This window comes from Drosophila busckii, chromosome X (genome assembly GCF_011750605.1).
Source record: "Drosophila busckii strain San Diego stock center, stock number 13000-0081.31 chromosome X, ASM1175060v1, whole genome shotgun sequence".
NCBI lineage: Eukaryota > Metazoa > Arthropoda > Insecta > Diptera > Drosophilidae > Drosophila > Drosophila busckii.
Window position 1 is genome coordinate 3,016,604 of NC_046608.1, and position 18,767 is coordinate 3,035,370.

The following is an 18,767-nucleotide window of genomic DNA, read 5'->3' on the forward strand; positions in this document are numbered from 1 at the left end:
CCCACCCCAGCCATCATATTGGCAGCAACGTCATCATTCTAACAGCAGGGCAAACAGCTCAGCCCCAAACCCAGTTGAGCAATGCGTTGCCAGTTACAAATAATGGCGCAAAAAATAGCAACAAAAGTAAAGACAAAAGCGTAAAGTTTGCAGCAAATTATTTGAGCATAAACTTAGCTACAACTAAGCGAAAATATTAGAGACTAGCCTCTAGTAACAGGCAGTGTTATAGACTAGACATTTTCTAGTTTAATTGATTAATAAAAAGTTGGAACGCCTTAGTGGTTTTTTGAAATTTCAATTAATTTTAAGGCTGCAACTTTTATATTTGGCATAGGAATTTACAATTGATTTAAGCATAGATTTATATATAATTTTAAAAAATATAGCCAAGCTATAAACAAAAGCGAAAACAATGCAGACGAATTGAATAAAAGACAGTAACGTTGGCAGCGCAGCTAGCAGAGCTGTTAGCAACATTTTATTAGCAGCTGTCTGCTTAGCAACAAGTTGCTAGCAACATTTTTAACTCAACTGTGCGTATATTTATAACTAATTTATATATATAAAATCAATTCCAAATGCTTTAATTCTGGCGCTGCCAACGAATTTTATTGCTATAAGTTAACATAAAAATTTGTTATGATTTTTTAGGCGCATTAGATGCGCAACTTTTAATTTAATTAGCAACTAGCAGCACAAATCCCATCACATATCAATCAATTAATTAAGCGCTTTGTTTTATGAACTTTTTGTTTGTTTGTTTGTTGTCAATAAATGCTGGAATGATAGCATGATAGGTTGCTCAGCTAATTTCTCTAGCATTGTTGTGTCCCAAACATGTCAAATTAATAAGTTAAGCCCGCATTTGGGGCATAACTATGTTAAGCTGCTCAGCAGACAATGCCCATTTACATATTACAGGACAACAAGGACTTGTCTGTATGTGTGTGTGTGTGTGTGTGTGTGTGTGAGTCTCTGTGCATTTGCTTGTTGGTAGACAACATTAGCGTCTAATTTATGTTTAACAGTTGGCATTGTTGGCAGCAACAATTAGCAAATTTATATATTGTATGTAAATTGCAGCAACTGTTGTTGTTGCTGTTGTTGTTGCATAATTACAATTGCAGACATTGCATGGAATTGCATAAAAAGTTGCCAGTTGAATTTGCTTGTTTAAATTTACTTTGCATAGAGCGTAGCCGTAGCCGTAGCCGTAGCCGTAGCCGTTGCCGTTGCCGTAGTCTGTGCCCTAAAAGGCAAAATAACCGTAAACATATGCACTCTTCAACATAATTTGTCAAATAGGCACAAGTTGCAGCTCTAAATGCAAATGAAGGCACAGACACAGCCTTTCTATTTATTAAGCAACAATAGTTGGCTACAGTGGCGTTCAAGCAAATGCGCACACTTAAAAATATAATAAATTAATAGAAAATGAAATGAAATTTGAAAATTTGAAATTTTCAAGTTTTTTGCAGCTGCTCTAACGAATTATATTATAACTAAACTAACAAAGTTTGTTGTTTATTGCTTAAATAAATAAATTTAAGCAGGCTTCAACTATAAATATATATATATGTATATTATATATTTATTTTTTTTGAAACGTTCTGATTAAATTTGTTACAATTTTTTGCGCTTTGCGCTGATTTTGTTGCGAAGTGTAGAAATCTGAAAGAAATTGAAATTGAGATATTCATATATACAGTTGTTATATATATAATTATATGCCCTATATTAATAATTTTTGAATAACATAATATTTGAAAATAATCTCTAAAAACTAATGTACGTACTATTTTTTTATATGTATTGTCTTTAGGTATTAAATTACTATTAGCTCATTAACAGATTGTTTTTTGAGTTCTTTCTAGGCAATAGGAAAAGTATAACTATAGTGGACAAATTTGTTTTTAAGTTTTTGCAGTTGTTATTTAGTTTAAAGCAAAACTAAAGTCAATGTTCAATAAACTAAACTGATTTGTGTGAAAATTCGAGCCTTTACAGCATCATTTGTATCTGCACCTTGTATATATAAAGACCATTACTGTGACATTAAGCTCGATATATCTTATATGTTTGGGCATGCACACTCAGTGTTGTACATTACGCTTCCTCATTATAACTGAGATACCTTGGAGAAGCTATCTAGACAGTGAAGTTGCGGTAATGAATATAATCATCACAATCAAATTGAGTGTCGACTTAAATATTTTTAGCGTAGTAAATACAATATTATGTGCGGACAGTTTTCATATGATGAACAAATTTAGCTTAAATTCAATATAGAAATGAAGAGAGAGTTATGAGATTAGAGAGACTAACGAAATATAGGCTATGGAAGTACAGTCATGTTTGTTAGGGACAGTCACAGTTTTCGATGATCTCATGGCGTCATTATAGTAATAATATTAGAGAGTTGTCGAAGGGTGTGTGAAGTGAGTTTTGGTGTACGTGATTCTTTGCTTAGAAATACATATGATTTAGAGAAGTGTCAATCGCTATGCTCTACATTTCAGCATCGTTTGTCTAGAGCAGCTTTACACTAAGAACGCATTGGCAACTGCAGGTGATATATAGTTGACTTGCATTAGTCTGTGGTCTTTGAAGCTCTATATAAGCTGCAAAATTAATTATACAATAAATTGCAGCATTAATTCATTAAATAAAACAGAGAAACAATGCGGAAATAAACTTATTCAATTTATTTATGTGTAAAATTTGCTTATTACTATTTTCATTTAAGTTGTGTTGTCGTGGTGTTGCATTAGGGTGATATGATATGATGTGTGGTGTGACGGTAGGAGAATGTCGAAAATGTATTGTTATGGTTGTATATATAAAGGCAGGATACTGAGAGTAATAAAGCTATGGCGGAGATATAATAGCTGTAGCACAGCATCTACACTTCATGGTGTGTTGTTGACCGCTGGATGTTATATTCCCGTCAGAGTGAAGTGATGACAGATTTGAAAAAAACAGCCAGCAGGCGGACATTTTGGAAAAGTGCAAAGCAGCTGATCTTCCATATGCAACTAGTTGGAGTTCAGGATAGGAAAAATTTTAAGTAGGACAAACAAAATGGTGTTAGGCTCGCTACGGGGCTAATGATATATTTGATGATGTATATTTCCATTTGTAAGATTGATCAGCTCCGTTTAGATTCTACAAGTACTGGTGAATGAATATAATAATTAATCAGATTTAGTGTCGTACGTGTGGTTTATTTCTTAGTGCTAGATAAATGTATGAGTGCGATGAGTTAATTATGGGCACATTGAGCATATAATTGTGCGCAACAATTTAGTGATAAATGTGGTTTCTCGTTTCAGTATCCTGGTTTGATACACTACGGTTTAATAATTGTGTGTTATTAGTTTATTAATAAATTTTCACTCCGGCACACCCGACTAATATTCGGCAATATGGAAAATGACATATTTATAATAAAGGGCATATGAGAATATTAGGATAAAGTCCTTATAAAATCGCTGAAAATAGAGGATACCGAAAAGGAGAGAGGTCGGCTGGTCCTCGAGTGGTTTCGATCGATAGTGTAGCGACGGAATTCAAACACGAGATAAATACTTAGGGTGTAATTATAAATAGTTCAAGTTTAATCGAAATTCATGAGACGCTGGATTGCTGCACGTGGCTGCGATGCCTCTTAGTCTTGTAAGGTGTAATTGGTGAAAAGTATGGGTAGTGCGGAGGCGCTCAACTTTAAAAGTTTTGGGGTCATGTTTCTAAATGCAGTATAAGCGAAGGAGTTGAGGTGTTTGTTTGCCTTGGGCTTAATCCACCAGAACCACGTTTCATGTATTTCGATAAAACGCTAGCATCAAAGAAAATAGAAAAAATAGTACGATCACCTGAGCGGTCGAAACAAATACAAACGAGATGACAAGAGCATTAAGCGAGCTATATGGATTGGGAGTAGGATGGCCAGAAGAATCTTTAAAATGCACGAAAACCACCAGCATCCACGTACCACTCTGCTGCTGGCGTCTCAACATTGTGCAAATATATACAAGTATCACTATGGGGTGGATTTGGGGGGGGCGGGCGTGCGGGTGGGGGGGGGGGGGGGGGGGGGGCGCTTCTATGTGTCTCTTATGTCCCGTTTTTTCTGTATACTTCTGTATAGCTTAGTTTCCTCTATACGCATAATTCCGACAGCGCGCTCATACGAGCTCGTTGCGCTCAAGATCGCTTTGCCTACTTTGGTGGGCCCCCCCCACGATTGGACACGCAGGCGCAACGACCAAACGGTGAAATCGCGAGACGCATCGCCACCACCAATCACGTCACCCCGGCATATATGCAATATGAATATAAATGAACAGCAAGTAAGCGAGACTAAAGCGAGACTAAATCAAGCGTGCGCACATATGCGCGCATAACTGTTTATGTGTGTGTGTGTGTGTGTGTGCTTAAGCCAAAAGTTGAAAGTTAAAACTTATGTGCGCCAGCGAAATCGACAAGGGGTATTACAACTAAAACAAAAGTGCGAGCAAACGCAGCTGCCACCAGCGCTGCCGCTGCCGCTTCTGCTGCTGTGGCAATAACGCGGCCGCGACAATGCCGCGCTGTATGTATATACAACACGTTGTGTGTGGCATGTGGCAAGCCTGTGTGTGTGGCAGTAGGGCAAGTGTTAAGTGGCAGCTAAGCGTGTGAAATTTACAATTATGCGACACAGTCGCACCACCCACCGCCCACTCTAAAGCGAAATACATTTGTGTGGCATGCCCAGGTGTGAACAGGCAATTCAATAAGCAGCGACAGGCAAGTGTCAATACGCATTTCGCAACACTCAACGCCAAAAGCGCTAAAAGCGCAATTAAAGCCACATTGCGTTAAGTGGGCGTGGCAAATAAAATGCGCAAACTTCAAAACTCAATTCTCTGCCTTAAAAGCTGCTGCCTGTTTAATTGCCCAATTAAAGCCGCTTGATTTATTAAACTATAAACAAATAGTTAGGCCAGGCCAACAGACTTGACTTACTGTCTGTTGCCTTTGAGGCTTAGAGGCTATTAAATATTTATGAGCTACAGAGTCTTATGCTATTGGCCATAAGCTGCGCTGCGCTGCGCTGCATAAATAATGCAAATTTTAATTGCCATATTTATTGGCGTTCATTGAAATTAAATTTAATTATATTTATCATAAATATTTATGCCAAATTGCAGCATTTAAACAATTTGTTGCAGCATCATTAGCCACACACACACACACATGCGCGTTTTTAATGCTGCATGCCTCATAAAACGTTTACGTAGTTAATTCAAACTTTTGCACACACTCAAAAGCAAAGACTCAAGCTTGAGTGTGTTTACTTTCGTAGCAACTGCTTAATCGATAATCTACTGCATTAACTTAAGCATATATATACCAACTGTATATAGGCAAAATCATTTTTAAAGCTGCAGCTGCAGCTTCAGCTCTTGCTCAACTTTTAATTCATAATCTCATTTGCATGAACTACAATTCAAGGTTTTAGTTTGCGCTTCATTTGAACAAATACTTGGATTTAAACTAAAGTACAATCAAGCTAAATACGCTTGAGTTTGTTTGTTTATTTCGGGCCACAGCTTTAGCTTAACATCTTGAGCTTTACAACAGTCTTTTGGGTTTGAAGCTGCTTACGCTTTGTTTTTAAATTTCAAATTAGTTTGAATTAATATTCAATGAGATTTGCTAATGCAAATATTTCTATACATAATTTAGCTATTATCATATATATTTAGCAAAAATCAATTTAATTTTGAAATGAAGCATAGAGAATGCTGCTTTATCTTTATATGCATAAGTATGCGTTATATATCGCATATGTATGCGATGTGCTGAGCTTTGCTTGAACAAGCTGTACAAGAAATTAGGAGCTACAAGTTTATTTAAGTAATGCAAAATAATTGAAAAAAAAAACTAAAATAAGCTGACTGCTTTCATTTTTTTTTATATAAATATATAACATTATTTAAAAATAAGCTGACAGCTTTCAAAACATAATTTGAAATTATTTACAATTAGCACAAATATTCTATATAAGCCATTTATATAGTATTTATTGTTTAAACATTTTTACATGGAAAAAAAAGAATTAAATATATTAAATATAAATTAATACTACAAGTATTCCATATACTACTTATATTACTTTTTGAACGATCTGAGCAATTGCAGCAAAAATAAAAATAGATAATTTAGCTTATATAGAATCTTTACTGTAGCTTAAGCATTTTTACATAATTTTACAATTATTTATAATGAAAATATTTTCAAAATAATTGCATTGATTAGCGTAATTGAAATTGCAACAGCTGAAGGTTACTCAAGGTTAATTGCTGCCTGCATATTGCAGATGAAGCTCAGCCTGCAATTTGTTGTAAGAAAGAATTCGAGCTATGGCAATTAAAGAACTGAAAGCAGTTGCGTGTATGCGCGTATGTGTGTGTGTGTGTGTGAGTGTGTAAGCTGCAGGGCTACTTAACAACAAGTTACAGTTACCGCTGCAGTTGCAGTTGCACTTACTAAATATGTACGCATACATACGCACATGACTGTGCATACGCAATGGGCGAATTTGGGGTGGGGACTGTTGCTGGGGGGTGTGGTGGGTGAGTTTGGCTGCTTGTGTATAAAATTTGCATTGCCTACTTTTGCGAGCAAAACTCCGCGTAGAATTTTTATTTTTTTTCTTTTTTTTTTTTGCATGCTGTGCTCACCTGAGCGTAACAAGTGCGTAAACTTTTTCGTCCTTTGCCGCAAATATTTTCTCTAGAGCTGCCGCCGCATTGCAAAGTTATGCGCATTATGAAAAAGGCAACGCGATTTGCGCATAAATTGTAATGCTCATGATTATTATTAGCATAATATAGCAAAAGTATAAATATATATGTATTACTTTCTTATGCTTGCAGCTGACGTCAGCGTCATTACAATGAACAGCAGCGCTACAGCAGCAGCAGCAGTAGAAAGGCCGCTGATCAAAGGCGTGCAAGTGGGCGTGGTCGTCAACAGCAGCCAAGCATTCGATATAGCGCGCTATGATCATCAACGAAATGCTGGCGAGCGCTTAAGCTTGGCGCGACTGCCGCGCGAGGCGGAGGCGGAGGATGAAGTGGACCGCTGTCGTCTATTCGTCGAGGGCGATCCCAACAAGAACGAACTCTACAGTCCCGAGTATCCCAATCTCTATCCCAAGAATATCAACTGCACACGCGTCATAACTGGTGAGTGTTGAAGTCAAAGGCGCAGCCACAGGGCCAAGTTAGCTTCCGCTGCTGCTTTTGTCTGTGGCTTAGAATCAAAGCTCGTAAAAGTTTCTATAGCCCGCGAGCGCAACTACTGCAAATAATTGCCAAGACTTAGCCAAAGCAGCGCTTGAGCGCATTGTGTTGACATTGTCAGTCAGTCAGTCAGTCAGTGAGTGAGTGAGTCAGTCAGTCAGTCAGTCAAGACTAAATCGCCTGGCTGCATTAAAAGCGTTCGCATATATTTGAGATGTGGCAGCAAATGGGTTTCAAATTGCTATTGGGGCGTATTTGCGCTCAATTCGCTTCACTGCCTTAGCAACTGGGGGCGGTGCGGTATGGGCGTGGACGCTTTTGTTGGCTAAATCATACATATGTCAGTTAAGACAAAAATGGCAAAATCCAAGCGCATGCAATGAAATTGACTTGCCATATGCAAGCAGCGCACAGTGGGACCAAAGCGCACACTCATATCAAATAAAAAATTGTAATTTTTAAAATTTACTTATAGCTTAGCTTAGCTTAGAGCTTAAACTTAATTTCTGTATTTAAGTTGCGTTTATTAAACTTAAAAAATTTTAAATTATAATAATTTTTAATTGTATTCGATTGCATGAATTTTGCTTTATATATGAACTAGCAGATTCTCACATTAAATTGCCAATAATGGCAAAACTTTAATTTTGTTGAGTAGCGTTGTTAAGGCATTTTTATGCAATCTACACAAGTATGCAAAAGTAATTTGACAAAACTAAAGTTGAAGGTTTGTTATTGACATTTGTTATTGACATATTGGTATCAATGGAAAGGTCTTCAATTTGTCTTAACCCATTAAGTACGCACTAAAAAGTTTTATCTTTTGTTTTGAAATTTTTTTCTAGATTTAAAAAAAAAAATATTGGGATGCAAAAAGTTGCCCCTATTTATATTAATAGTAATTGAAAAAAAAAATGTTCAATAATCATTTTACTAATATTTTTTTTACGATTTTTTAATGGAATGACTTCAGAAAAGTTTTGTATGAAAAGAAAGAAAAAATAAGTCACTTTTCATACAAAATAGTAATTTTCAAAAAATCATAAAAATTATAAGCAATAAAATTTTTGAAAAAATATTATTATAGTTAAAGGAAACTTTCTGCATTTATTTAAAAACTTGAAAAAATTGAAGCTATAAATAATACAGCTGCTTACTCTAAATAATAATATATATTCAATTTGAAGCTTTTTTTAATTTTTAAAAGTTTATAAACGTTTAGTTTTGACATTCAGCTTTTTGTAATTTAAATTAGAAATAATACTGATTTTTATATAGAATGAATTGTAGCTGCAATTAAATAATTTACAAGCGAAAAAAACTTTTTTAAACAGCAATATTTGCAGACTCACAGTCAGTTTGTTACTACTTGGAATTTAGAAATGTTAGTTTCTTACTTGCAGCTTGCCCCTCTGTGCAACGCGCGCTCTCGCTTTAACATATGATAAACAGACAGTTAGACAGCTGCATAGATAGCTAGCTCAATAGGCTAGCCCGCCTTGTTATTGGTTAGTGGCAGGCTTATTTGCATATCAATACGCATGTGTATGTGTGTGTGTGTGTGTGTGTGTGTGACAGCTCCACCTGCCGCACTTTGCCGCAGGCCCACTTGACTTGTGACTCTTGACTCTTGACTGCTTGAGCACAGCTAAATGCCAGAATTATTATTATGTATATTTATTTATCTGCAACTGGCGTACATTGCTGTTTGCACAGCAATAGAGAAAGAGAGAGAGAAAGAGAGAGAGAAAGAGAGAGAGAGAGAGCGAGAGATAAGCAGCATATGCTCGACAATCAGTGCTGCTAAAATTAATGCAGGTTTATTTCCCATTTGTAAATACAACATGCCTAGCATTAATAAATTTACATTTCAATTTTACAACTGTTTTTTTGCATTTTTTTTGTAGTAAGTTGCTCTTTAATTTGTGCAAATTCTATGCCAATAAAAAGCTGCAGCAGTTGGCTAATTGTATGCATGGCTAAAAGCAGAAATCGCAGCTCATTTGATGTGTGTGTGCGAATTTTGCAATTGACAATCAAACTCAATTCAAAAGCTGAAAATTGCTAGAACAATAAACATAATCCAATATATTTAATTGAATTTGGCGAATTACAACAGCTTTGAGTATGCTCAAAGTTGAGTATTAAGTGTTTTTTTCTTGTGTGTGACATTTTTAATTTGAAATATTTATTTTTATATGTTGAAGTTCAATGGAATTGAAAGCAAAGAATAAATAAGTAAAAAACTTTGAGCGACTGGTCATATCGCTCGCAAACCAGACGCTCAGTCATCTACGCCGAGAACGTCGCTCAATGCAGTGAGCGACTAGCAAGCGACTGAGCAACTGAGCGTCGCTTCAGCTGAGCGTCAATAATACAGCGCTCATCGCTTATTCGCTCAGACAATCGCTCATTAGCGCTCCATGCATTGAAAGTTGACAGTGGGTGGTTGTGACTGTTTTCTCAAGCGATCAGATCAGTCGCTGATCGCAGCTCAGACAGTGCAGACGATCGAAATCGCTTAAACAATTTTTAGCTTGAACTAAAACGTTTATTAAGTAAATTAAATCAATTTCAAATTAATACAAATAATACTTATTTTTATATAGACTTTTTTATATTGTTGCAATTCAATTATTTACTATCTGGAATTTAAAAATTTTAGTTGCATATTTTTTTTTTGATAAAAAAAAAAAAATCATAAAAGTAATAAAAAAAATGTAGAAGAATTTATAATTGTCATAGCATATTTGATTTATTTGCTTTATTGTCAACTTTGTATGCATACGTATGTGTGTGTGTCTGTGTGAGTCTGTCTCTGTGTGTTGTACGCTCTTTGATTACAGTTGCATTAATGTAATGTGGGCTAGTCAAAGCGATTGCTGTAAACCAACTGAGCGTTGCTTTTTGCCAACAAAGCCCATGCGGCTGTAAGTGTGTGTTAGTGTGTGTGTGTGTGTGTGTGTGTGTCTGATTGCTGTCGTAGTCACGCTTTGTGTATGGTGCCACTCAATGTGAGCGCATAGCTTTGTTAATCAGCTATTTGTGCTCTGCTGCTCTGAGCCAGGCTAAAGCTTTTGTTGCTTTTGCTGCCTGTTCAATATCTATTCAACCTGTTGACGTTTCTATTTGCAGCGCCAAAGGGTCAAATCATACGCCTGGACTTTCGCAACTCGTTCAACATTGAAGCCAAGGAGGAGTGCAAATTTGATTTTCTCGAAGTAAGTGCGACACACCAAACAACAACAACAACAACAATTATGTGCGCATATATATGTGACAATAGTGTCATCAAAGCCAACAGACATTGGAAGCGCAACTTTGTTTGCCAGCCAAAGCAAAAGTTTAACAAAACTTGTCAAGCAAACAAAACAAAAGCAAAAGCAAAAACAAAAACAAAAACAAGCAACAGCAACAGCAAAAAAAAGTAGCAAACTTTACAAATTGTTTTTCCCACCGACGAGCTGCAGTCTTTTGACTATTCGCGCGCTTTTTTGTTGCTTTAGAAATTGCGCATTTTCTAATTGAAAAGCGCGTTGCACGTCACGTATACGCAATTTTCGCATGCAACAAGCTGCGCAGCGGAAAATGTAACTGGTTTTGTATTTTTCTTTTTTTGTTTTGTTAGATTTGCCTGCCGAACGCAACGGCAATCGCTTTGACGTATTTGTTTTGCTAGCAATTCTCAAATGATTTTTACCAATTTACAATTTTTCAATTTTCACGCTCCACTTGGCGCATCATCATCATCATTAGATACGCGATGGGCAATACGGATTCTCGAACCAGATTGGCAAATATTGCGGCACGGATTTCCCGCCGGAAATCACCTCAAAGGAGCGCTATCTGTGGCTGCATTTCCACTCGGACGACACCATCGAGTACACCGGCTTCTCGGCCGTCTATGAGTTCCTCGACCGCAATCGCGAGGCGCCCAGCACGGACCTCAATTGCACCATTGAGCGCGATGGCTACGAGGGCATCATCAACTCCACCGATGTGCCCGCCGATATACGCGAGCAGGTCAAGCGCGACAAGATTGCGCTCGACTGCATTTGGCGCATTCAAGTCAAGGACAATTGGAAGGTGAGCCGAGCCGAGCCGAGCCGCGCGACGAGCCCCAGCGCGTTACCAATTGCAATTTTTTTTTTACTTATTTATTTGCAATTGCAGATATTTCTGAAATTCCTGGACTTTCATCTGGACAAACCAAATGATTGTGAAACAAACTTTCTGGATATATTTCCAGAGCAAACAGTCATCCCGTTGAGGTAAGTGCTGAGCCCCCATGGGCGTAACATAGTGTGGGGGGGGCGAGCATTTTTTATATTTATTTTCGATTTATATTGCATTTGTTAAACTTAACGCAAACTTTAATAAAATGTTTATCAGCAGCTATCGATTAATTAAAAGAACTGCTACTCACCACCAAATTAAATGCTATCGATAGATAAATCGATTATATGCTGAAAATAAACAAAGCATTAGAATTTAAATTTAAAATATGCATATTAATTATAATATCTAGTACAACTGCTAGCCCCCCTCTCAGTGACGCCCATGGCTGCTGCTGCTGCTGCTGCCAAACCAATTTCCGCTTAACAAATACGCCGCAATGTGAATTGAGGCGCATAGCTATAAAACATTGTAAAGATCAAAGCGTGCACGGCAAAATTTCAATTTATTACCGGCCAAAGTAAATTGTAAGCCGAGCGAAACGGAACGAAACGGCAAGAAACGGAAGTTGGCGGCAACGTCGCACATTTTCAATTGTCTTGCGAGCTCCGACCCGAGCCCCCACCCAGCCAGCCACATAAACAGAGCTGCTGCTGCTGCTACTGCTGCCGCTGCTGCTGTTACTTTTCTTTATCTTTCTTTTATCAGTCGAGCACATCCTTTCAACGCATTTTCACTTGTTGCTGTGGCCGGCCGCAGCTTTTGTGCGTATTGTGGGCGGTGGGCGGTGGGTGGTGCAACACTCAAAGTGATTGACTGCTGCGCTCCATCTAGTCGGTCATGCTCATTGATTTGCTGCCGCCTTTGATTTCACTCTCCGTTACCAGTTTTCAACTTTCTTTGTAGCAATTTAGCACGCGTGCCATTCGCCATTCGCCATTTGCCATTCACTATGCAGCAGCAGCAGCAACTGCGGCAGCAACTCAGCCGTGCAGCAAACTTGTCAACCTGTGTGCCAACCAATCTCAGCAAAGTGATCAATTCAGCCGCTGTCAACTGTCCTAGGCCGTCGTCCTGTTGCAAATTCTGGTTTCATTTATTCATTTAATGCTGCAGCATAGCTCAGAATGCAGCTTTGAAACGTTTCATGTAGCAAATTAATTAAAGTCACAGAATTTCTTTAATATGCATGTGAATTTATATAAATATAAATAAATTAGCTAAATTCCAAGTTGCTTTTAATAGCAAATGCTGCTTATAAAATTTACTAAGCAACATTTTATTTTAATTTATAACTGATTATATTATAATTATTCATATCAAAGTTATATATAAATTTATTATTTATTTTAGCAATGACTATTGCTAAGCTGCTGCGCACACAAATTAAATTCATTCAATTTATTTATTAACACAAAATATATAAAACTCAACTTTGAATTTAACAAAATATAAAAAATAATTTTTCATACTAAAAAATGCCATTTGGGTACTTTCAACTTTTCATTTGCACGCGTGTTGCATTTAAATAATTTAATTACTGAGCGCAGCAATTTTTTTTTTTTTGTTAAATATAAAGTCAGCTATTGTTAAATTTTGAACAATTGGCAGCGGCTTAAAAATAGCGTCGACTCTAATTTAAGTCAGCCCCAAAAAGCAGCACCAAATAGCAATGAAAAACAAGTGGACAAACTAAAGTTGGGCGCAACCAACTTTTAGATACACTTTGACTAGACATGCACCCCGCTGTCTATATAGAAAATTGAAATGTAAATAATTTCTAAACTATTTATCCGATCGTTCTGAAATCACAATCGGTGGAAAGCATGACTAAGCAGTTTTGTAATTTATTTCAGATTTTTGTACTGCCTTATATCTTTTTTTTCGATTTGCGAGTGAGGGGGGAAGAAATTAAAAAAAATAAAATAAAAGCATAGTGTCCTGAATATAGAAGCACCTACATACCAAATTTGGTTGCTCTAGCTCTTATAGTTGCTGAGAAACACGCACTCATACAGTCGGACGGGGCGGACACACGGACATGGCTACATCGACTCAACAATATATATACTTTGTGGGGTCTGCCACGCCTCCTTCTGCCTGCACAACTTGATGATACCCTTTTTCCATTTTTTACAAAAATTTCAAAGTGTATAAAAAAAACTCGTATGCCCATTTAGCATACAAAAAAGAAAACGTATTTTTTGGCTGGCTGTATTTAAGTGTTGATTTTGTTGTTCTTTTTTCTTGTCACTTTTGCAGAATGAAAAACTTTTGCGGCTCCGCAGGCGAGAGCATCACCTCGGAATCGAATGTTTTGCACATGCGATTCTATGCGGAGCAGAGTGCGATTAATTCGTCATTCGCCGTGCTCTACACGGCATTCCGGGAACGCGAATCGGGAAGTAAGTATGGGCGGCCATTTTGGGCGCGTCTGCGTTAAATGCAGCAAATTTTTGTTGTTTGCTGCCCACAGATTTAAAACTGTAAAAGGCACACGGACGAACAATGGCAGGCAACAAGGCTAAGCTCTGTCGACAAAAAAGCAGCAGCAATGAAAACATAGTCGCCGCACCCCCTCCCTGGGGGCAACAATGGCGCAACGCCTTGTCATCATTGTCATTGTCAGTGTCGCCTCAACAACTGTCTATGTAGCTGTCTTACCTAACTAACTATTTGCTTGCCCAGTCACAGTTACAGTTACAGTCACAGGCCTAGACAAAGCGACTGCTCGTTCGTTCGTCCGTCCGTTCGTTTGTCCTTCTGTCTGTCCTTAAGGCTAAGCACTCTTTTGTCAGCAGTCAAAGTTTTGTGCTTTTGGCCATTGCCATGAGCGGCTTTTGGGCTAGCCACAAAGCCAACACACACACACACACACACACACACACACAGACGTTGCCAGAGCTCAGCAGAGTTGCAATTAGAGTTGAATTTTTTGCGCGATTTATATGTTTAGATAACGACTTGTCAAGCTTACTTATTTTCTTGTTGTTAATTTAATGCGATTTTCTGCTATTTAAACACACACACACATATAGCCTGCACTGAAGACGAATACGATTGCCTGGACGCGACTTGCATATCAAATGAATTACGCTGTAATTCGCTAGACAATTGTAAATTTCGCTGGGACGAAGAAAAGTGTCAGGTAAGTGACAAACAGTAAGAGAGAGAGCGCAATAGAGAACGAGACAGACACACATGTGTGTTGTTTGCTCATATACAGTAAACATTTTATATAAGCAACTGCTTTGCCTAAAAATTTCTATGCTACAATTTTATTTTTATGAATATAACGAAAAAAAAAATAAGCATCAATTTAGCTCAGCGCTAATAAAAAACTTTACCAATTTAACTAAATTTTTTCTATTTAAGTAACTTTTTGCCTTTATTGAGTGTTTACTGTATGCGCATAAATTTATATGCCACACATGCTGTTGCCATTATTATGTAGGCCAGAGAGCTTGCCACATGCATCTAATTATAAGCGTGCGAGCACTCAGCACTATGGGCAATTTAGGCTGCAAATGTAGTTAAAATTGTATGCCAAGCAAGTTTAACGCATTCATAAATTTATTAAAATATTAATTGTTAAGCTAGCATTGGTATGAGTATAAAATATTTTGAAATGCAAGCGAATTGCGCAATAAAATTAAAGCTAATTATTTGTTTTTAATGCTAAGCTGTCTAAATTGCTTATGCCCGAAAGCTAAACTAAAATTCTAAACTAAATTCCAGTAACTAACACCCAAAGCTCTGCAAATATTGCCATAATATGAATTCCTCGAAATTTGCTCATATTTTATACGCAATGTAGCAGCTAAAATTTAATATTTTAAATCAAAATGTTTGCTTGGTTCATGCCCACAAAAGTAGCTGGTACTGCCCACTGTGCGCTGCACTTGGGCGGCTTTTTGGCTGTCGCATATACTGGTGACAAAGCTGGCAGCAAGAGTTGGCCAAAATAAGTTTTGTTTGCCCAAGTTGTGGCTCGCATTACAGCTTAGCCCCTTTCAGTTCAGTTGAGTTGTTGTTGTTGTTGTTGTTGTTGTTGCTGCTCCCCAGATTATTCGATTTGATAAAGTCAGAGCTACTTACTGCATAATTAGCTAGTTAAACAGCACAACTAATAAAAATAATCTCACATAAAATAGCGACAACAATTTCTATATACTTTAGCAGTAAATTCTGTTGGCCATCGTAAAAGCCCCAACTAATTGCTCAGCTGCAGCAACAAAGGCTAACCACAGCTAAAAATAAGCAACAAACAGCAAACAGCAAAAAATATATATAACAAACAACATGAAAGTTGCACACTTAACGACTTTGCCTTACAAAGTGCTCAGCATTCAAGACTTTAAGCTTACAGCTTAACATTTGCAGCATTAAAATAAAATAAAAAAAAAAGCTGTAAGACTGCTAAGCTTATAAATATTGATCAAAGCTATGCATAAATATTTAATACGCTCAACAAAACTTTTAAGAGATTTCATTTAAAGCTTGACTTAGCTATAATATTCAAAGAATTGTTTGTGCTTTGTTTTCAATGATTTTAAATAAATTTATAGACATTTTTTAAGTTAAATCAATTATAATTTAAATGTTGCAAAATTGGCTTACATAAAAATGTTTTAAATTTACAAAACGCTAAACAAAATACAATTTTTCAATTAATAATTGAGCAGCATTAAATTTGATTAAATAAAGCGAGAATTATAATTATTTGTTGGCAAGTTTATTGCTTTGCAATTGTTTTAAAATGCCCAAAGTGCTAACAAAAATTAATTTATTTTTTTTTTAAGAGTGAAGCTTAACATTTGTACTAAAATTTTAACGCTATAGTATAGATTATATAAATAGCTTTTTTAACTTGCTAACTCGCTCAAAAATGCGTTTAATTGAAATTCGAATTTGCTGAAATTTATTGGCTTCGATAATTTATAGCGAAACAGAATGCGGCAAATGTTAACGATTATGACGATTATAATAAATAAATGTGCAGCTTTTGAAATTAATATATATGGCATGAATATTTATTGAAAATTGTTGCCAAATTGAAATTGTTTTGTTGCATGGGCATTGGGTATTGTTTTATTTAACAAATTTGTTGTGTGTCCTTAACGTTGCCACTTCATTCGTGATGGCCCAAATGCTCAATCAAGCGCATGCACAAGTTATGTTTATTTAATTAGCTGCACATTAAATTCGCTGTTGACAGAGCTTAGCGCTGCAAACTAATTTACGCTAATTGCTGTGGATTTATTGTAATTGTAAATTGCTAATACATAAATATTTGTATATATTGCAGACAACGTCAAGCGGACAATCGGATCATATGGTTATTATAATCGTTGTATTTGGACTTATACTGGGCGGCATGGTCATAACTTTTATAGTCAACTGCATACGCAAGATAATACGGGATCAGAAGATAATACGCGTAAGTAGTTACAATTAGTTTATAGTTTATAGCAACCCACCCACCCACCACTACTCGCTCTCACCCGCTCACTGTGAACCCCCCCGCAAGCCAAAATGCGTCGCTAGCGACACTTGCAACTTGCTTTGGCACTTCACAACCAACAAACAAACAACAACAACTACAACACTTTGGCACTGTTTCGCTCTTGCTCTTTCTTACTCCCGCTCATAAGAATATTACGTATACGTCTGTTTTAAACTAGAGCTGAAAGCTGCTTTTAGACTAGTCTATAGCATAGTTTGTAGTTTAGTGCGCACAATGGCTTCGCATTCAGCAACTGTTGGCCAATTAGTAGCCATAAATTGTTGTAACACACGCACACACACACACACACATAGAAACAAACACAAACATGCGCATACAATTGTTGTTGCAGCTCTAAAAATTGCAGCTGACCAAATTTGCTCAGCACAATGTAACCAAATATTAAATGATGTGAAATAAAATAAAATATGCTCAAATTGCCTTTCAGCTGTGTGTCTGTGTCTGTGTGTGTGTTCGCCTGTTTGTGTGTTTGTATTTTTTGTGTGCGCTTGAATGTATGCTATGATTTTTGCGCTCGTTGCCTTTTGTTCGAGGTTTTTGGGGTTTTTGCAGTTCAGTTTACTGAAATTAGCCACATTAAGATGAGAGCTTTAATTGCCAACATTATATGCGCATTATCTAAGCGTAGCGAAAACGTTACCAAAATTTAACTGCGCGCCCGTCTTGCGAGAGATTTGAAAGACAAAGCGAAAACTTTGCTAATTACAGCAAAGCAAAGGCAGCAATTTAATAAAATTCATAAACAAAAGCATGAACAATGCACTAACTGTAAGTGTCAAGCATAATATTGCGCATATGTCACGTGGTCGACAAGCACACAATCGATTGCTGCTGCTGCTGCTGCTGCTGCTGGTTGTGATTTGTAATTACAATTTATGAACGCAAACGCGTTATTCGTTTCTTGCTAAGCTGCCCAGGCGCAGGCATTTTATTGGCAACGTCAGCAGTTGCCATGGACTCCCCAGTGGCCACACACACACACACACACACACACACATACACACACAAAGAGCACTGAAGATAAAACGTATGAGTGCACACTTCAAGTTGAGACAAGCATAGGCTGTCATTATGTTTGGATCTGGTAGCATCGAGCATTGAGCGACGACAACAAGCCAAGTTAATTAAGCGCGTGTGTCGCTCTGCTCGTCTCTGTGTGTGTGGTTGTGTGATTTGTGGGCGTGGCAGCGCGAAACAACAAATGCTTTGCTGCTTGATTAAACAAAAACTAGCAGCCGCTGATAAACACCTTTTGACAAATTACAGTTACACACATTACATACGCATGTATGTGTGACTCAGTGTGTGTGTGTGTGTCTGACTGCTTTGCATTTTTACATGTCAGTTACAACACGCAAAAGATAGCTATTGGCAAAAAGCATTCCAAGCCACGCAGACAACAAGCGACTGCGTCTATTAAATTCCTTCCAGCCAACTGAGAACTTGGAACTGGCACTGGCACTGGCACTGGCACTGGGCTTGAAGCCTTTTGGCATCATTGACAAGGCGACAACATTCCCATCACGCAACATTGCATTATTCTTTTACTAATGTGTTAACGCTCGCCCACCCCACGCCACACCCCACTACAACTATTTTTATAAACTGGCACAAGCAGCAACTTGAATTGAAGTTGTGCAAATTGTCAGCATTGAAAATATTAACTAAAAAAAAAAGCAAAGCATATATTTATTTATTATTCCACAGGAAATATTGGGCTTATTTGATTTTATAGAACTTCTCAAATTTGCATTACATTGGCGCCATAA

General features: G+C 37.2%; 1 protein-coding gene and 1 long non-coding RNA gene across 4 annotated transcripts in view; one reads left to right on the plus strand and one right to left on the minus strand.

Moving 5' to 3' along the window:
• LOC108606410 overlaps positions 1–18,767 on the minus strand; it is an 81,573-nt gene that overhangs the window by 40,570 nt on the left and 22,236 nt on the right. Inside the window, exon 3 of the long non-coding RNA XR_001915450.1 lies at positions 11,722–11,761. This is a non-coding gene — a long non-coding RNA (uncharacterized LOC108606410). The remainder of the gene's footprint in view (positions 1–11,721; positions 11,762–18,767) is intronic.
• Positions 1–18,767, plus strand: part of LOC108606402 (neuropilin and tolloid-like protein 2) — a 67,467-nt gene that overhangs the window by 30,036 nt on the left and 18,664 nt on the right. For all 3 annotated transcript variants that reach the window (XR_004458927.1, XM_033294538.1, XM_033294539.1), the window contains exons 3-9: positions 6,927–7,238; positions 10,431–10,516; positions 11,052–11,381; positions 11,469–11,566; positions 13,734–13,876; positions 14,510–14,619; positions 16,780–16,911. Coding sequence is in view for 2 of the 3 variants with exons in the window: in XM_033294538.1 (XP_033150429.1) it covers positions 6,927–7,238; positions 10,431–10,516; positions 11,052–11,381; positions 11,469–11,566; positions 13,734–13,876; positions 14,510–14,619; positions 16,780–16,911 (1,211 nt within the window). In the remaining variant the exon portion in view is untranslated. The remainder of the gene's footprint in view (positions 1–6,926; positions 7,239–10,430; positions 10,517–11,051; positions 11,382–11,468; positions 11,567–13,733; positions 13,877–14,509; positions 14,620–16,779; positions 16,912–18,767) is intronic.